At 45.6% G+C, this 16323-nt stretch overlaps 2 protein-coding genes across 4 annotated transcripts; one reads left to right on the top strand and one right to left on the bottom strand.

Moving 5' to 3' along the window:
* The first annotated feature begins 209 nt into the window (after window positions 1-209).
* LOC101915524 (nicotinamide riboside kinase 2-like) lies at window positions 210-3261 on the top strand. Its single transcript, XM_055810137.1, has 8 exons — window positions 210-503; window positions 698-788; window positions 1199-1244; window positions 1382-1568; window positions 1808-1879; window positions 2543-2649; window positions 2867-2958; window positions 3072-3261. Exons 1-8 carry the CDS (start codon window positions 478-480, stop codon window positions 3075-3077), a joined length of 627 nt encoding a protein of 208 aa, XP_055666112.1. The 5' UTR covers window positions 210-477; the 3' UTR covers window positions 3078-3261.
* Window positions 3262-3573: 312 nt separating this feature from the next.
* SQOR (sulfide quinone oxidoreductase) lies at window positions 3574-15233 on the bottom strand. 3 transcript variants are annotated; one of them, XM_027792556.2, is made up of 11 exons: window positions 12725-13710; window positions 11764-11882; window positions 11012-11260; window positions 10523-10693; window positions 9974-10027; window positions 8139-8333; window positions 7015-7224; window positions 6329-6512; window positions 5409-5476; window positions 4336-4514; window positions 3574-3957 (listed from the first exon to the last, which is right to left on the bottom strand). In XM_027792556.2, exons 3-11 carry the CDS (start codon window positions 11240-11242, stop codon window positions 3900-3902), a joined length of 1350 nt encoding a protein of 449 aa, XP_027648357.1. In that variant the 5' UTR covers window positions 11243-11260; window positions 11764-11882; window positions 12725-13710; the 3' UTR covers window positions 3574-3899. The 3 variants fall into 3 exon arrangements, with proteins under 3 accessions (XP_027648357.1, XP_055666086.1, XP_005241518.1); XM_055810111.1 differs by lacking the exons at window positions 11764-11882; window positions 12725-13710 and adding an exon at window positions 15210-15233; XM_005241461.4 differs by lacking the exon at window positions 11764-11882 and having other exon boundaries at window positions 12725-13707.
* Window positions 15234-16323: the final 1090 nt, after the last annotated feature.

The raw sequence follows: 16323 nt of genomic DNA, 5'->3' as shown, positions 1-16323 counted from the left end.
GACGCGCCTGCCATTGGCGCAGCTGCCGTCCCCCAGCGCGGCGGCCAATGAGCGCCGCCGAGCAGCCGCGCCGCAGCCCCGCCAGGGCCTGAGTGAGCGCGCCCTGCCCAATAGCCGCGAGGCGCCCGCGCTGCGCGCTCTCCATTGGCCGCGGTGCGGCGGCGGCGGCCCAATGGGCGCGCAGGAGCGTGAGGGGAAGCGCCATGCAGCGGGTGCCAGCCTCCCTTTGCGGAGCGCTCTGGTGCGGCGCGGACCAGCTCTGCTGCTGCTCCCTCCTCCTCCCACCATGGCGTTGCCCAGCAGTTGACGTTTGGCTTCTCCCCTTTCTACCTTCTCCTCTTTTTCCAGCCCCTTTCTTCCCCCCTGCCCCGGGTCCCGGCTCAGGCACGTAGGCGGCCGGTACCGGAGGCACCGGGGTCCCCCCCGCCCCTCAGGAACAGGCGGTAGGAGTCGGGCCGGGCGGCTGCCGGGCGCGCCATGAACATCATCATCGGCATCGGCGGGTGAGAGCCGCGGGGCGGGCCGGGGGAGGGGGGCAGCCCGCCAGGGGACTGGGCCCGGCCCGGGCCCGCATCCCCTCCCGGTGCCGCTGCCGCAATGGCGCGGGCGCGAAGCGGGGGTGGGGGCGGGGGGAGGCGGCCCGGCGCGCGCACGTGGCCCCGCCGCCCTTGCCGACGGCCGGGCGCTCTCCCCGCAGGGTCACCAACGGGGGCAAGACCACCCTCACCCGCAAGCTGATGCAGGCCCTGCCCAACTGCAGCGTGGTGCACCAGGATGACTTCTTCAAGGTGAGGCGCCCGCCCGGCCGCCCCCTGCAGGCCGGGGGGGCCCCCGCGTGCTTCCGGCCCCCGGGCGCCCCCACCCCCCCGGCGCCCCCGCCATGCTGGGCCGGGCCGGGGCCGGCCGTGCGGCCGGGGGGCTGAGCCTGCGCCATGTAGCCTGTCCCGAGGGCTCCCCGTTTCCCTGGAGCGCTGTGCGACGAGCTCGTGTCGGTGGGAAGATAGAGGAGCGGGCTGCTTTATCTGCGCCTCGTTACTGCTGCTTTTTATCGGCATGCAGAGCGACCCGGTGGAGGGTTAAGATTCCCCTTCCTAGCTGCAGGGGTCGGGTCTTGAATCTTGTTTTGAAATCGGTATCGAGCTTCCCAGTAGCTGTCCTGACCAAGCCGGTTTTTTTTTTTTTCTTGTCGCTGTTTCAGCCCCAAGATGAAATAGAAGTTGAAGATGGGTTCAAACAGTACGATGGTAAGGCTTTGCTACAGTTATCAAAGTGTAACTCAAAAACTTTAGAGTATTTTGATCCTTGACGTGCACTGTTTCTACTGACTACCGCTAGATGATACTTAACTGCTGCTTAACGATGGTTGTCTGTTTTGTCTTAGTGATTAGTGCATTAGATATGGAAGCTATGATGAGTACCATAAATGCTTGGATAAAAAACCCAGTCAAGTTTGAACGTTCTCATGGGATCAACAACACACTGGATGCCCAGATCTTGCAAGATAAGGACGGAGGAGATGAAACAGTCCACATTCTTATAGTTGAAGGCTTCCTGCTTTACACCTACAGGTAATCAAACGTGCCTTCCTACATTTTGATTTTTACATGACGGGCAAGCATCCAACAGAATAAAAAGAGTTAACAGTTAAGAGTTCTGAACCAAGACTTAGTAGCTGGTATTGATCACGGCTGAGTTCAGGTGTCACAGGTCCAAAGATAGCCCTAGGTACAGGAAACGGGTGTAATTCCACCTTTCTGTTTCTTGCTACTAATCAGTCTAGCTGTAACCAAACGTGTATCTCTTTCAGGCCGCTGATTGATGTATTCCACCATCGGTACTTTCTTTCCATTCCCTATGAAGAGTGTAAAAGGAGAAGGAGGTAGGTCTTTGAGTTCCCTTGCTAGGCCAGTAACAACCTGCTCCGTTCAAGACTCGTTTTTCTAAAGCTTTTAGATAAGAAAGGATAAACACTAATGCAGCTGCTCTGTTACAAGCCTGTAGCTTCCCTCACCCAAACCCAAAAGCTTCCTACCAAGCTGTTGTGATTGTGAGAGTAATGCTCAGTTTCTGCACAGATTTTTCAATATGCTTTCTCCCTTTCCAGTTTTCCAGTGATACTGCTGCCAGGTCTCTTAACTATCATGGGGTTTTCTATTTGGCCGTATTGTTGTACACATTAACTCTTCTTAATGCAAATGAAATGTGTTAAAACTTGAAGTTACATTTCAGAGGAATAAGCAGACAGCTATTTTACTAAAAAAGCTTTGCTGACGCTTTAAGAAAGAGGTGGTTCATCAATGTTAAGATCAGTCTGTCTTGGGAATCCTTTTTGTATCTTGAACACTTAGGACCTGCATGTCAAATTCCAACTTTCATGGGGTATCTTCATGTTTGCAGTTTATGCTGACTACTGACTTCTGATAAGCTCAGAAACTACACTGCAGGCAACAGGCTTAGGCTGCTGCGTAGAAAAACTGAATGAGCTGTCATTTCCCTGAACTGTAAATAGACTATTCTTGAATAACAATGCCTTAACTTACAGCTCAAGGAATTACACTGTACCAGATCCACCTGGATTGTTTGATGGCCATGTTTGGCCAATGTATGTAAAGCACAGGAAGATAATGGAAGATCTTGGAGTTGATGTGGGTAAGTCTTTAATGACAAAAGCACTTTTGAAAGATCGCTTTGTGGGAGTGGTTTTCAAACCTGGGATAGTTGTGCTGGTTAGATGCATGAGAGGAGCTGGAGCAAGGGGATGCCGTATGTTTCTCTGATACCTGTCAAGTGCATGCTCTTTAAATTAGGGTCTGGCAGTATTACAGAAACATTGAATTACAACTCTCTTACTTTAATTTCTTTTAAGTGCACTTGAATGGAACAAAATCAAAGGAGGAGCTGTTTAATGATGTGTATGGACAGATCCAGAATAAGATTGAAGAATTACTTAACATGCAGGTACGTATTCATGCTTATAACTACAACACAAAGATAACCCTTTTAAAAAAGGCTATGTTGAAAAAGCATGAAGCTGTAACTTCAAATATGTTCCTGTGTATCTTCCTGTTTAGAAGTAAGCTGTTGCTGCCGATTCTTGTGAGTGAAGATGATTCCTGTTTGCTCTGCGCTGTCTACCTGACTGCCACTAAAGTTCCAGCTTCTGTGAAGACTCTCAACTCTTAAATTCTTCAGTCTTCCCTTGAAACTTGACTTATATATGGTCATAATTAAAAAGCACTTCCCCCTTGTCTGTTAACTTCATTTGTGTTTCAGGCTAGTATATGGCCTCAGATGATCTGTTTTCTCCCAGTCTCCTGGGAATTCTTTTCACTGTGCTTTTAACCTGTGAGAGTAAAACATTATAGTGGAACTGATGTTAAATGGCACAACTCTTATAGGTAGGAGAGAGTGTGTATGTATCTATACACATAACACTGCTTTGAGTTTTCAGTAACTTGTATGAATTTCTGTAATCCCTCGAGTCAGGCAGCAACTATGCTTCTTGATGATAACAGGATTTAATTATTCTGTTAAATCCCGTGCACACACAGATTTCAGATGCAGACAATCCAGTTTAAAGTGAGGGAGAAAATTTTATTTTATAAATATACAGCTTTAAAATCACTGATTTCTGTAGATTTCAGTAGTGTTCCGTAGCTTAAGGCAAGTCCTGTGCATGCACAGGAGTAGTCAAAGCTGTTGGCTTACATAGAAAAGCAGTAGAAGAGCACATGAAGGATTCATCCTTACAAGGGGGAAAAGTGAATATAGGACAAAAGCTTGATTAAAAAAAAAAAAAAATCAGTGGACGAGGTGGTCCAAGAGGGAAGATACCTATAGATCCATTGTAAGATCAGTCATTGTTCTTCAAAAGGGTTTGTTCCACACAAAAACAGCAGTTACTTTAAGCCCAGATGCATCAGCTTCCTGACAGGAGCTGGTCCTCCCCAGTATCCCCTAGACATGGAGAAAGTTGTTTTGTCAAGTTTTATGGCTATACTATTAAAGTAGGGTTTGGGGGGGTGGCGAGGTGGTGGTGTTTTTGTTTTCCTGCTGGAAGATGCCATACTTGCTAAGAGGGGTCTGTTTTGGAGAATCTTTGTTTCAGTGCGGTTGTCAGTTGGGTAAGGGATTCCCTTCTGTGCAATTCAACTCGGCTAGTAACGGGTTCAAGCAGAACAAAGTGCCCAAAAAGTAAAGGTCTTAGTCAAGACTAAGAATGCACTTCTGTTTGCTTCTATTCTAGCAAGGAACTAAGCCAGAACAGTTATCTGTAACCTGGCTTCTTCCTGAGAGATCACAGCAGCTCTGCCTCCTCAGAACTGAAATACTTACTTAAGCAGCGCATTCCAGTAGAGAAAAGGCATCATATCGGCTTTCATGTGGTACATGGTTACTCTCTCCTTACTCTGGTCAATGGGAAAGGTCTCCAAGGGCTGAGCGTTGTAGTCAAATTCTGCTAGAATCACCTTGTTGTAGCCTGTTACTAGCGGGCAGGAAGTATATCCATCATACTGCAATGAAGAATATCCCCTTTCCATTAATTCAAGCAGAGTAAGTGCCAAAGTATTACAAGCCATGTGTTTAACGTATTTCGAAATGAGTTACGAAGACGTTTCTGCAGTTATAGCATTAATACCATTGAGTGTGGAAGGCTGCTAAGCCAATTACGGTTTAATAACCATAATACCAAGCCATTTTCTTTCCAACGCAGATTTGCTTAACAATATTGCTTAAATTAGAACTAATCTAGAACAATAGGGCTTTGTGTCATTAATTGCTGGTTATTACTGTAACCAGCAGAATAGGTGACCAGTAAGATCAGGATGAGAGGTGGTGCTGGCTTTTAACAGTCAGTATTTAAAAAGAACCCTGAACTAAGTTGCCAGAATTTCCAGAGGATCGCAGGAGTATGGATGATGACACTCAGGTTAGTGCCCCAAGGAATATTAATTCAGAAAATGAAAGCCAAGTCTCGAGAAGAAATTTGAACATAGTTACAGGCTTAACATTTTTTTTTATAGTACAAAACCTCAGTTTAACTCCTTAAAATTCAACATTGTGCAGATGTGTTAGGTTTGGAAGAGTTTTCCTGGAGCAGGGATTATACTAGTCAACAGTTTTATTCTAAATAAGTCACCCACCCTGATTAAGAACTTGGACTAAGCCTTTCAACTTGTATCAACTCAGAAGTTAAGGAATTAAATAGGTACTATTTTTTAATAGCAGTATCAAAAATATGAATTGTACAACTCAATTACTATTATGACATACAGCATTTAGCCATTTAGTACCCCAGCTGCTGCTGCAAAGCCCTTCCTGCCTTCTGGTTCACATGGTTTAGCTGCTGGCAAGACTTCCTGCGTGAATGGAGAAAACATTCATGATAAAACAAGATCTGTAGGTACCTTTTTAGTTGGCAACTGGTTCTTCATAACCAGGGAAATAGTTTTATCAAGCACTCCAGACTGGGCAGCTATATAAGAAAGGAAAAAAAAAGAATTAAGGCTTTGTTTCAGGTAACAATTATTGTAGTTACTAAGGCAAACACTACTACCCAGGGATTTGGTTGGATGATTCAGCTGTAATTGAACTTCAATGTCAAATCAGTTTGGAAAGTTTACAGTCCCAATTTTTTAAAAAAAAAAAATTTTGGAATAATGCTTTGGCCTTGCTGTTGTAACATGCTAAAGCTGAATGAAACTGGAGCTGTATGTTTTATTACACTTGCTCAGTCTTCCCAACCGCTATGCTTCTGGCACTGAAGTTTTGTTTCATTTTCAGTGCTGTAAGGGAAGTATTCGAGACCCACTTCCTGGAATAGTTGACTTAACATTCTTCACGTTACACCAATCAGATACCATATAGCCTTTCTTTTTTTCCATGCCCTTATTTGCCTTTTTTTTTTTTTTTCAGTTGTGAGACAATATGTCTGAAGTGCTTTTATATTGGACTCTATGGCTACAAGTACAGAACATGTGACTTCCAATAGTGACTTATCAGCTGACACATATGCATGAGCTGCTAAGATAGAGCAGAAAGTTTTGTTACTGAATGATGACAGAATGCAAGGGCAGTATACTCATTTCATGCCATTCTGTGAACACAGAAAATAGAATTAGTTCATCTGTGAGGCATTTGGAACAAGAGGACTGTGGGTTAGTGGCACCAGCACAGTCTGTAGCTAATTAGTTGGCCCAGGAAACTTGGGTCTTTTTGAAAGCTGCAAATAATTGAAGTCAAGACCTCAGGAGTAACAAACTAAACAAAAAGCTTACTGTCACTCCCACACTTTTCATTAGACACACACACGCGTGCACAACCTTACCTACAGCTGCAGCAGTTTTTGATGTTGGAAGGTTGGTGCAGTCTCCAATACCAAATACATTAGGATACTTCTTATGTTGTAGAGTTTCCTTATCTACGTCCACCCAGCCAACTGCATCTGCGACAGGACTGTTGAGGAGTACATCAGGTGGCCCCATTGGGGGCGTGACATGAAGCATTTCATACTAGACAGGAGAAAAAGGCACTCAATAGCTAGTTTACAGGACCAGATCCTACCTGTGTTGATAGAAGGCAATAAGCGCAGTGGGGAGAGGGATTTTCTAGTCTGGGTTTTTTTTTAACAACACAAGTATATAGAATGAAAATCTGCTCTCAGATTTGAAGGGCATCCTTTTATTAACATGAACCTTATTCAGGCAAGTCCATTTAGACTGGCATAACACCAATTTGCCTTCTTCCATATACACCCGAGACATTCCCAAGTTATACTGATAAGGCATACAGGACTCCAAGCATGGTTTATTAAGTATTTTTTTTTCTTCCCTCCACCTTTGTTTCAAGCTTTTTAATCTTCTGCTAAAATTAGAGAGGGTACTCTCAGGAGGAAACAGCAGAATTATTATAGCATGGCATACAATGAAGCAGATGTTGTTACAGCGTGGCAGTTATGTTACAGTATACAAAGAAAAGAAATAGGACCAAACTAGAGGCCCAAAAGCTCCTGACCTGATGAACTTCAGTCACTCCGGGCTTGTCCAGGTTTTCAAACACAGCTTCCTGCTTGTCTGCTCGAACTTCTATAAGGTTGTGCTTATAGTTAACAGCAATATTCCTCTCCTTTATTATTTCAAGCAATGCATCAGCATACTTCTTAACACCAAAAATGACACCAAGTGAAGTGTTGAACATTATGTTTGCTTTGGAACGTATTCCTGTCTGCACAAAGAGATCAAATTAGCCTTTTCTATTAAGAAATGGCAACAAGCTAGCAGACAAAAGAACTACGCTGCACTACTGAAGAGCTGATAGAGCTATTAATGCAGTTCAATTATTAATGAGGTATTAACATTAGAATTAATGCATCTCAGATGCAGCTGTTCCACACCCTGTTAGAAGCTAGACAGGATCATCTTTGCCCTTTCTGAGCAAGGCCCTGAGGACACCCCACACAAACTGCTAGTGAGAAGGGGTGGCTGCAATTCACTGATGAACTGCTGCGTGCAGGTTAGACACTTGTAGCAGCTTAGCATTATACAGCTTTCTGAAACCTTCACTTCTGTGCATTATTCAGGTGCTTGCCCAGTAGATCGCTCATGAAACTTAAACACATATGAACCCTGACACTTCCACTTGAAGTTGTCTTTTGTTTCTACTAAGCTTACTTTAACAGCCCTGCTAAGACTCCTAATGCTGAGACAGCGTGCCACAACAAGCAAGCACAGCCGCTTTTCAGACCAGCAGAAGGACAAATGGCAACAGGTATTCAGTACGTAAAGTAACAAGAACTATTTAATTCCAGCCTGTGTTATTTTAGTCCACCACCTGAAGTTATAAATTAGGCTGAGAACAGTTGTATCTGTAGCTCACCAGAAGCACAGTAAGCAGTTCTTTCCTTACGGATTCCAAATTCTGCAAGTTTCTCCAGTATTAAATATAGGCTATTCATGTATGATTCAGTTAACTTCACTTGGTATACATCAATAATAAAAAAAAGCAATGCAGTCCCTTCAATAATTCTGAGTCACATTCCCCTTGTGTGGTTTTCATGTGTTGTAAAGATAATATGAACCCCTTAGGCTAAGCCTTCCTTCCAACTGGGAAACAAGTGGCAGAGAGAGTAAAATACTTACTTTTCTCCAGTAGGCCTCTGATAAATACATGATCTTCTGAGGAGCCCCTGCACACTTCACTGGAGTATTTGGGAAAGTGAAGATAGCATTTCCTTCCTTGAAATCTTGTAAAGCTTTCCATGTTTTCTCTACCGTATGAACTGAATAATTGGAACCTATTTTAGGGTGATGAAAACCCTCAGGCAAGCCTTTGATCTAAGAAAACAAAATTAAGGTTTAAAGTACAGATGGCAAAAATTTTGTCATCAACGCCAAATATTAAATGCAGACTCCACAAACAGCTATTTAGGAAGCCTCTAGCAAAAAGAAAGCCCATACTCACTTTCTAATTGGCATTTTTGAAAATATGCCTACCAATCGAACAGGTATTTCCATTAGAATTTAGTAGATGTACATTTATTGAAATTACTCTAGTCTGCAACATCTGTAGCATAAGTGTTCAGTACAGACCCAGAGCCAAGTTTTTGTAGACTAGTGCATGAAACTCCGAATAAGAATATATAAAGTCACTGCCACATCATTGTAAGTAAAAATCATGTTAAAAGGAAAAAAAAAGGCATTACGAAACTGTATAAGGCGAGTTAAACTTTTCAATAGTCAGTTGCAGATACCTGTATTTCCTACAGTTGTTTTGTTTAAACTCAGCTGTCTCCAATAATGATTTCCATACTACTCCTACTATGCCTGACCATCTGCTTGTGAGAAAGGCAGTAAAACCCATTTCAAACTAATGGCTTGCGGAAATTCTGTGAGAAAACGGGGTCATGTTACATGCACTAAAATGTGGTTGGAACATTACAGTCTACACCAGGAAGTATTCTGTCGGTGAAGAAAAATACGAGTAACCATCCCTCTTTTTAAACTGGTCACTTTCATTTCAGAGCCATACAAATCTGTTACGATGAATTTTATTCACTGCAGAGTAATAGTGATTAACTGTATCACATGCCTTCTACTAAACGCTGGATTTAGTTTTATCAGGTTGTACTGAAGAGTTCTATATGAAGACTGAGAGGGTCAGTGGACACAATGCAACTCCTCATTCCACTGGCCAAATCACCAGAATTTATCTGGTGTGACTATAGTTAACTAAGACTAGCTCTTGCTTTATGTATACCTTGGGAGCTTTTCAAAGAGATACTCAAATATATTTTCTGGTACTACATCATATTCAGGTCAGGTTAAAACCATGGGAGTCAAATCACTCAAACATCTTGCCTTTGTGTTTTCCTCCTGCTATATATTGCTTTGTCGTTCTTGTGCCGCACAGTGGTATTACGTTTTCCTCTGAGTGCCACTGTATGAAGTGTACAGCGAACCTAACAGACGGGAAGGGCCCCAGGGCCTATTTAAACACAAACGTGGTAACTCAGCTGGTTCCTTCTGAAGAGCATCCTTTAAGAAAGCTGAGGGTGGGTCAAATTAATTCTGCAGGACAGATTTTACTGACTGCTGTATGTTCCTCGCTTTTGTTTACATTAGAGAGGCTTCGGTCTACAGTCAGCATACCTTATTATCTCATTATTACAGGCTGCCTCCAAGTTCTAGATTTGACTTGCTGCCCTACCTGCTCATACTGCCATGGAGGTGCAACAAAGCAGTCTTAAAAGACCTTCCCAAGGGTAATTTGGGTTATTACATAGAGATCTGTGGAAGCAGTAAAGTCATTAGGCTGTCTTCTGGCTCTTTAATTTGTATTAGCGTTCAATATCTTGCAGTAAAAAAAAAAAAAAAAAAAAAAAGAAGTGTACTGAAAAGCCATTTACTTTAGTCAATCATAAGGGTATGTGATGCCATTAAAACTAGTAAAAACATGATTACTGTAAAACAAATACCTTTTCATAATGCAGACTAATCCCAAGGGCAATTATCAGATACTTGTAAGATACCTGTTGTGTAAGGGGGGAAAAAAAGGCATTTTAGACAATACCCAAAACATTACCTCAAAGCAAACTGAAGTTACCTGACAGCAAGAGTCACAAGGGAAGGAGATAGAGGGAGCATTATTAATGCAAGTGTTAAGCTCTAAGAATAATTTATAGTTACCAACTGCATTAGGAGTTACACACACAGCCTTTGTTAGACACAAAACTAAGCATCTGGAACAAAGTATTCTGTCTTTTGTGTTCAGTTCATTATAAACAGGGAAAAGATTGTAATGATATTTTAAGCTGATGTTATTCTAACCTAGTTATCTATAACAATTTTTAGTAAAAACAGATTTTAGGATAAGTACTTCTCATAAGACTAGGTGGAATTTCCTGGCCTCCTAGATGTTGGAGGAAGGTCTTGCTCGATAGGCAGTTCCAAGAGGATCTGTAGGAGGTGGACAGACAACTCATGATATGGGATAAGAAACCAAGAATAACTTTTTACATTATTACCTTGATATCATTCTCCAGCCAGACACAGTTCTTATCCGGATCCAATGCTGTAACTCGAGATTTGATCCACTCAACACCTTTAGGCATCACGCTGCCTGTTGGACGTGCAGAGGTTGCCAGCTGCTTGGCACCACCACCAACCAGGGTCCACAATGGCTGATAGTAATGAGTCTGAAACAGGTGTTCAAATGGACATTTAAGAACTAAGCAACTTAAAGATGAAGGCACATCACACCAAATAGGAAGTGATGTGTTCTTAACATTACGTTATTCTTAACAAAAGAGTTTTGCGTGACAAAGCTGGAGGGGTGCACGCATCTCTACTGTGGAGCAACAAATTTCACGCAAAGCCTTCTAAAAGATGGCTAGTTGGCTTCCTCTCCACAGTTAAAAATATGTAGGGTTGGAGAGGGATGAGAATCAGACCAATCTGGTCACCTGTGTAAAACACTTATGCTTTTCAATGCTTTATAGCAAAGGAAGACTTACCTGACTTGGCTCAACAACAGCCACATTTCCTGCCCCCACTTTCCTCTTCATCCGAGCACTCATGGTGATTCCACCAGTGCCTCCACCCAGCACAAGTACTTCATAATAATCCTTGGCAGCACACCTGGCTGCTGTATGTAAGCCTAAGGAGCCCATCTTCTGCATTCTTGGTTTCAGCAGCCACGCACCAGGATGGAGACAGGAACAAGACACTACTCCAATTGCTGACATATCCCAGTAAGTGGGAAGCTGCAAGATAAAGAAAGGCACCAGTAACAATTATGGAAGGTAGAATTTATATGCCTGGATGAGTCCTCAAGGCAAGAATTATAATACTAAACCTTTGTTGCAGCTAAACCACTAATTTGGAAATGGACTGTAATCAATTTAAGAAAAAAAAAAAAAAAAAAGTCAATCACGGCCTCTGCCAGGAAATTGAAATTTCATACAAGCAAATGAATTCTAACAAAGCATAAAAACATCTTCTGGTTATTGTGGCAGGAAACTGTATCTGACCCCATGCAATGCGTACACTGCAACTCCAGCTGTAATACTGCAGTCCTGAAGAGATTAGGACTGCAAAAAGGGACAAACATTTGCTAGGTGTTGTAGATCACTGAAATACTGAACAAGATAGCTGTGTGAACAAACCGGGTGCCATTCTGCTGACTGTAATACTAGTCAGCCAAATACATCCTAACGTTTGTATTTTAATGTTAGGATGTACCAGCACATGCACCCATCAGACATACCTGTTTTCTTAGTGCCTCTCAGGGATGCAAGCCGCTGGGGTAAGCATGCCGAGTTGTACGGTGCTTTGAGCAAAAGCACATGTGTTAGTCTGTTCTTGTGGAAGTAGTGAGCCCTAAGCCTGACAGGAAAACAAGGTTCAATGAAACAAGAGTCTACATATTCCTAGATCTGGGATCTTTGAGCATAACCACAATACTTGGTTCTCTGTCCATAGTCGCCTCTTAGCTTTTACATCAGCAAAGCAGCTGGAAACGAAGGTCAGAAACCCATGCTTATCCTCACTACAGCTGACCCTGTCACCCAACTAGTGACAGCCAGAACCCTAAAGCATGATATATCTTGACAATTGTAGCACTGTACACAGAATTGCATTATCTAGAAGCAGTCAAGGTTAACCGAAGTTTCCCTCCTGCTACAGTGAACAAGAACTTTCCCTGTTCTAAATCCATTGTTTGCACATGCTGAATATCAGTTTTTAGCTTTTCAACGATAAAACAAGTATAAACTTATTTTAATTCAGTTCCTTATTGCCACATTGCCAATAAAGAATGAGTAAGCATTACAACCTGAAAGGCAATTTAGGACAAGACCTTCCTGTGTTCTATATCTGCTCCCTTTGTTTAATTCCTTGAGTCATCAGGCAAGAACTCCAGCTTTTGCACTCAGAAAGGGTAGAACTCATTTATGGTACTTAGAGACAGGAGTTACAGAGGGAAAATCTCAGAGGTGTCCACTGTAAAAACAATTGTAATCATTTTGTTTTGCAGAAAGTTTCAAAGGTTCAGACATACTCTTCCCATCCTCCTCCCCATGCAAAACAAAACCACCAACTCTAGAACCAGTTAGTTTCACTTTAGAAGGCTGTTTATTAACTCTCTAGTGCAGGGAGTTATTTAAAGACATGCACAGACTGCTCAAGCAAGGGAAGGAAGTTATTCTATCCCCAGAAACAGAAGTTACCTGATGGAGATGTGTCCTGCTTTCTCCAAGTCAGACAGACATTCGTTGTGAAGGGTAAGTTTTGCAACTTCCGTGCACAGGACAGTTTGAGGAGGGACGTCCTGTTTCCGGAAGCTTGCGAGCACAGGATTTTGCTTTGGGTTTTATTAAACACACAGAACAGGCACAGTGGCCTGCTGGTTAACACCACACAGCACAGCCGGACCAGGAGAACAAGACCTCATTTTTGTAATGCTAACTAAGGAATAATTACCTTCTCTGACCGTACAGATTTTGAAGTAAGCATGCTTATAAGCACACACAAAATGTACCTTAACTAACAGCAGCCTAATTGATGAGAATGCCGTATTACATTGCTTCTAAGTTGTTTCAGAGTATACAGAAACAAACAAGTGTCATTTGTAGACAGTTGTTTTAAAAAGAACAGCAAAATCCTTCATGTCCCAGAATCACAGGATGGTCGGGGCTGGAAGGAACCTCTGGAAACCATCTAGTCCAATCCCCTGATAAAGCAGCTTCACCTAGAACAGGTTGCACAGAATGGCATCCCGGTAGGTTTTGAGTGGCTCCAGAGAAGGAGACTCCACAACCTGTTCAGGACAGCCTGTTCCAGTGCTCTGTCGCCCTCAAAAAAAAGTTTTTCCTCGTATTCAGAAGGAACTTCTTGTGTTTCAGTTTGTGCTCATTGCCCCTTGTCATGTCACTGGTCACCACTGGAAAGAACCCAGTCCCATCCTCCTGACACTCACCCTTAGGATATTTGTAGACATTGCTAAGATCCCCTCTCAGTCTTCTCCAGGCTGAACAGGCCCAGCTCCCTCAGCCTTTCCTCATAAAGGAGATGCTCCGGTCCCCTCATCACCTTCGTAGCCCTTCACTGGACCCTCTCCAGGAGTCCCCCGTCTCTCTTGAACAGGGGAGCCCAGGACTGGACACAGCGCTCCAGCTGCGGCCGCACCAGAGCAGACAACCTGTCAGCCACGCTCCTCCTAACGCGCACCCCAGGATCCCGTTGGCCTCCTTGGCCACCAGGGCATGCTGCTGGCTCATGGGCAACTTGCTGCCCACCAGCACCCCCATGTCCTTCTCCACAGAGCTGCCCTCCAGCAGGTCAGCCCTGCGCCTGTCCTGGTGCGTGGGGCTGTTCCTCCCCCGGTGCAGGACCCTACACCGGCCTTTGCTGAACTTCATGGGGTTCCTCTCCACCAACCCTCCAGCCTGCCCAGGTCTCGCTGAAGGGCAGCGCAGCCTCTGGTGCATCAGCCGCTCCTCCCCGTTTTGTGTCATCCCAAACCTGCTGAGGGTGCACTGTCCATCAGCCAGGTCAGTGATATTAAACTCTCAAGTTTGACAGCAGCTGCATGACTGAGTCTGCCAACAGCACACCAGCCCTCTGCTCTGGGCACCGGAGATAAAGGAGCAGGGGAATTACAGAACAGAAATGAAGGCAAAGGGGAAAATTCACGGTTTGATTGCTGAACCGAGCTGAAACTTTAAGCTTTTACACGACCATTTTAACACACAGCACACTTACCCATGGCCCTGTAAACTACTCAAAACATGACGGTCGGTATTAGCCTTATATAGTGCAAAACCCCTAGACTGACGACTTCATTGCGCCACTTTACAATCTATTGCAGGGAGTTAGAACAAGTCAAGTTAGAAAAACCTTACCAGCAGGAGTAAAGATCACCGCGACCGCCCGCTGAACAGCCGGCCGCAGATTAACAGATCAACATCCCCGCGCAGGGACAGGGCCAGCAGCCCCCGCCCGGGGCGGCACACAGGGGCCGGGCAGCGCTTCCCGCCGGCGACCCCAGCCCCGCCGCCCCCGGCCGCAGGTGCCCGCTCCGGCGGGCAGCCCCACAGCGGCGGCGCTGCCCCGGCCGCGCTCGGCCCGCAGGCTGCCCCGGCCCAGAGCCGCCCCCGCCGCGGCCCGTCCCCCGGGGCGAACCGGGACCCCCGCTCCCTCCCGGCAGGGCGCCCCCCGCTCCCGCCAGCGCCCCGCACTCGCCTGCCTGCTGCGCCGCGGAGAAGGGCGGGGGAAGGGCCCGCCGCCGCCCCGTGCGCGATAAGCGCCGGGCGCTGCCAGCGGGCGCGGCGGGGCGGAGCGGAGCGCGGCGGGGCCAGGTGCTGCCCGGCGGCGGGCAAAGGCCGCGGGCCGGCCCGGGGGGGGGGGAGCTGCGGGCCGGCCCGCCCCTGTGGTACCGCCCGCCGGGCGCCGCGGGACCCCCCGGTGCCGCCCGCCCTCGCGTAGCGGGCCGGTGGCGTCTAACGGCGAACGCCGGCGGCGGCACCCAGCAGCAGGCTGAACGCAGCGTCGCGGCTGCTCCTCCTGAGGGTTTGGGCTAATTTTTATTCCCTCCCCCACCCCTCCCCAACTGTCCTTCCATCTTCAAACCAATTGCTCTTCCTCCTTGCCACCTCAAAAATCAAGCCTGGAGTCCCACCACGTTAAAATAAAAATAAATATGAAGGAACAAACCGAAGTCAAACAGAGCCCTAAGCTGCAATCAGGCTGTGCCTCCCCTGGGCGCACGGAGAAAGGGGGCCCTGCCAGCCGGGCAGGCAGAGCGCAGGGTGGCCGTCCCTCATTCCTGCTCAGCTCACTTAGCCCACTGCTGAGCCAAGCTTTCAAATGTTTTTCCCAGAAACTTTATAGGGCCTCTGATTTATGGCATGGTGACAGCACAAAGTAATAACAGCTGTTAATCCACTAAGTTATGTTTGTCAAGCCAAAAAAAAAAAAAAGTCACATGAAGATCAGTGCTGAAAGTAACATACACTGACAAAATTCCTTGTGCCAACTCACATGCATCAAGCAACCAACAGACCCAAACCACGCGTCAGGCCTTCCTTCTCGGGTTCACCTCTCCCCTCTTGGCACAAAGTTTCTGTGGAGGTAAAACTGCTCAGCCGATACACAGCCAGCTACGGAAAGTTATAAAGAAAGGGGGGAAGGTGCTGAGGAGTTCTGTGGGAAGATACCACGAGGCTGTTCCGCTGTCTGCATGCCACAGAAGCAGAGGGGAATGATGTTCTGCGGGGTGCCCATCCAAAAAGCAGCACGCGTCAGTCCCCTAGAGCATGCAGGCACACACGCTGCAGTCGTGCCCTGCGCTTCCCAACAAGAACAGTTTCTCTGTTCCAGCTCCACAGTTGCCATTCGTTCAGCACAAGTGCACTGCCACCCCTCACAGCCCGCCAGTGGCAAACTGGCTAATACGCGTCGCTTGCCTGTGCACTTGTCTTATGCTTTGTGTTCCTTTGAGTTTCCATTTGTAGAAAAGAAGCTTCAGTTGCTCCTCTGAACTTACAGCTGAAGGAAAATAATCATAAAGTCAAGCCTGACAATTTACCTCTGTTCTCACAGACGTTCCCTGCCAGGTACAGAGGTTGTCAGAAATGTGGCCACATCACTCAACATCTGAATTAGAACGACTCATTTTTCCTGCTTGTAAACACCCACGCTATTATTTCCCATCAGTGGCTGTTCTCACAGAAATACACAAAGTCAGTCCAAGAAGCAGTTTAGCAAAAGGTATCATGAATTTCGACAGAATACAAGTTACCTTTTCAGAGGAACTTCTCAGTATTTA

Source organism: Falco peregrinus, chromosome 1 (assembly GCF_023634155.1).
Source record: "Falco peregrinus isolate bFalPer1 chromosome 1, bFalPer1.pri, whole genome shotgun sequence".
Classification (NCBI taxonomy): domain Eukaryota; kingdom Metazoa; phylum Chordata; class Aves; order Falconiformes; family Falconidae; genus Falco; species Falco peregrinus.
The sequence above is the reverse complement of the archived record's forward strand: the minus strand, read 5'-3'. Positions and strand labels throughout refer to the sequence as shown.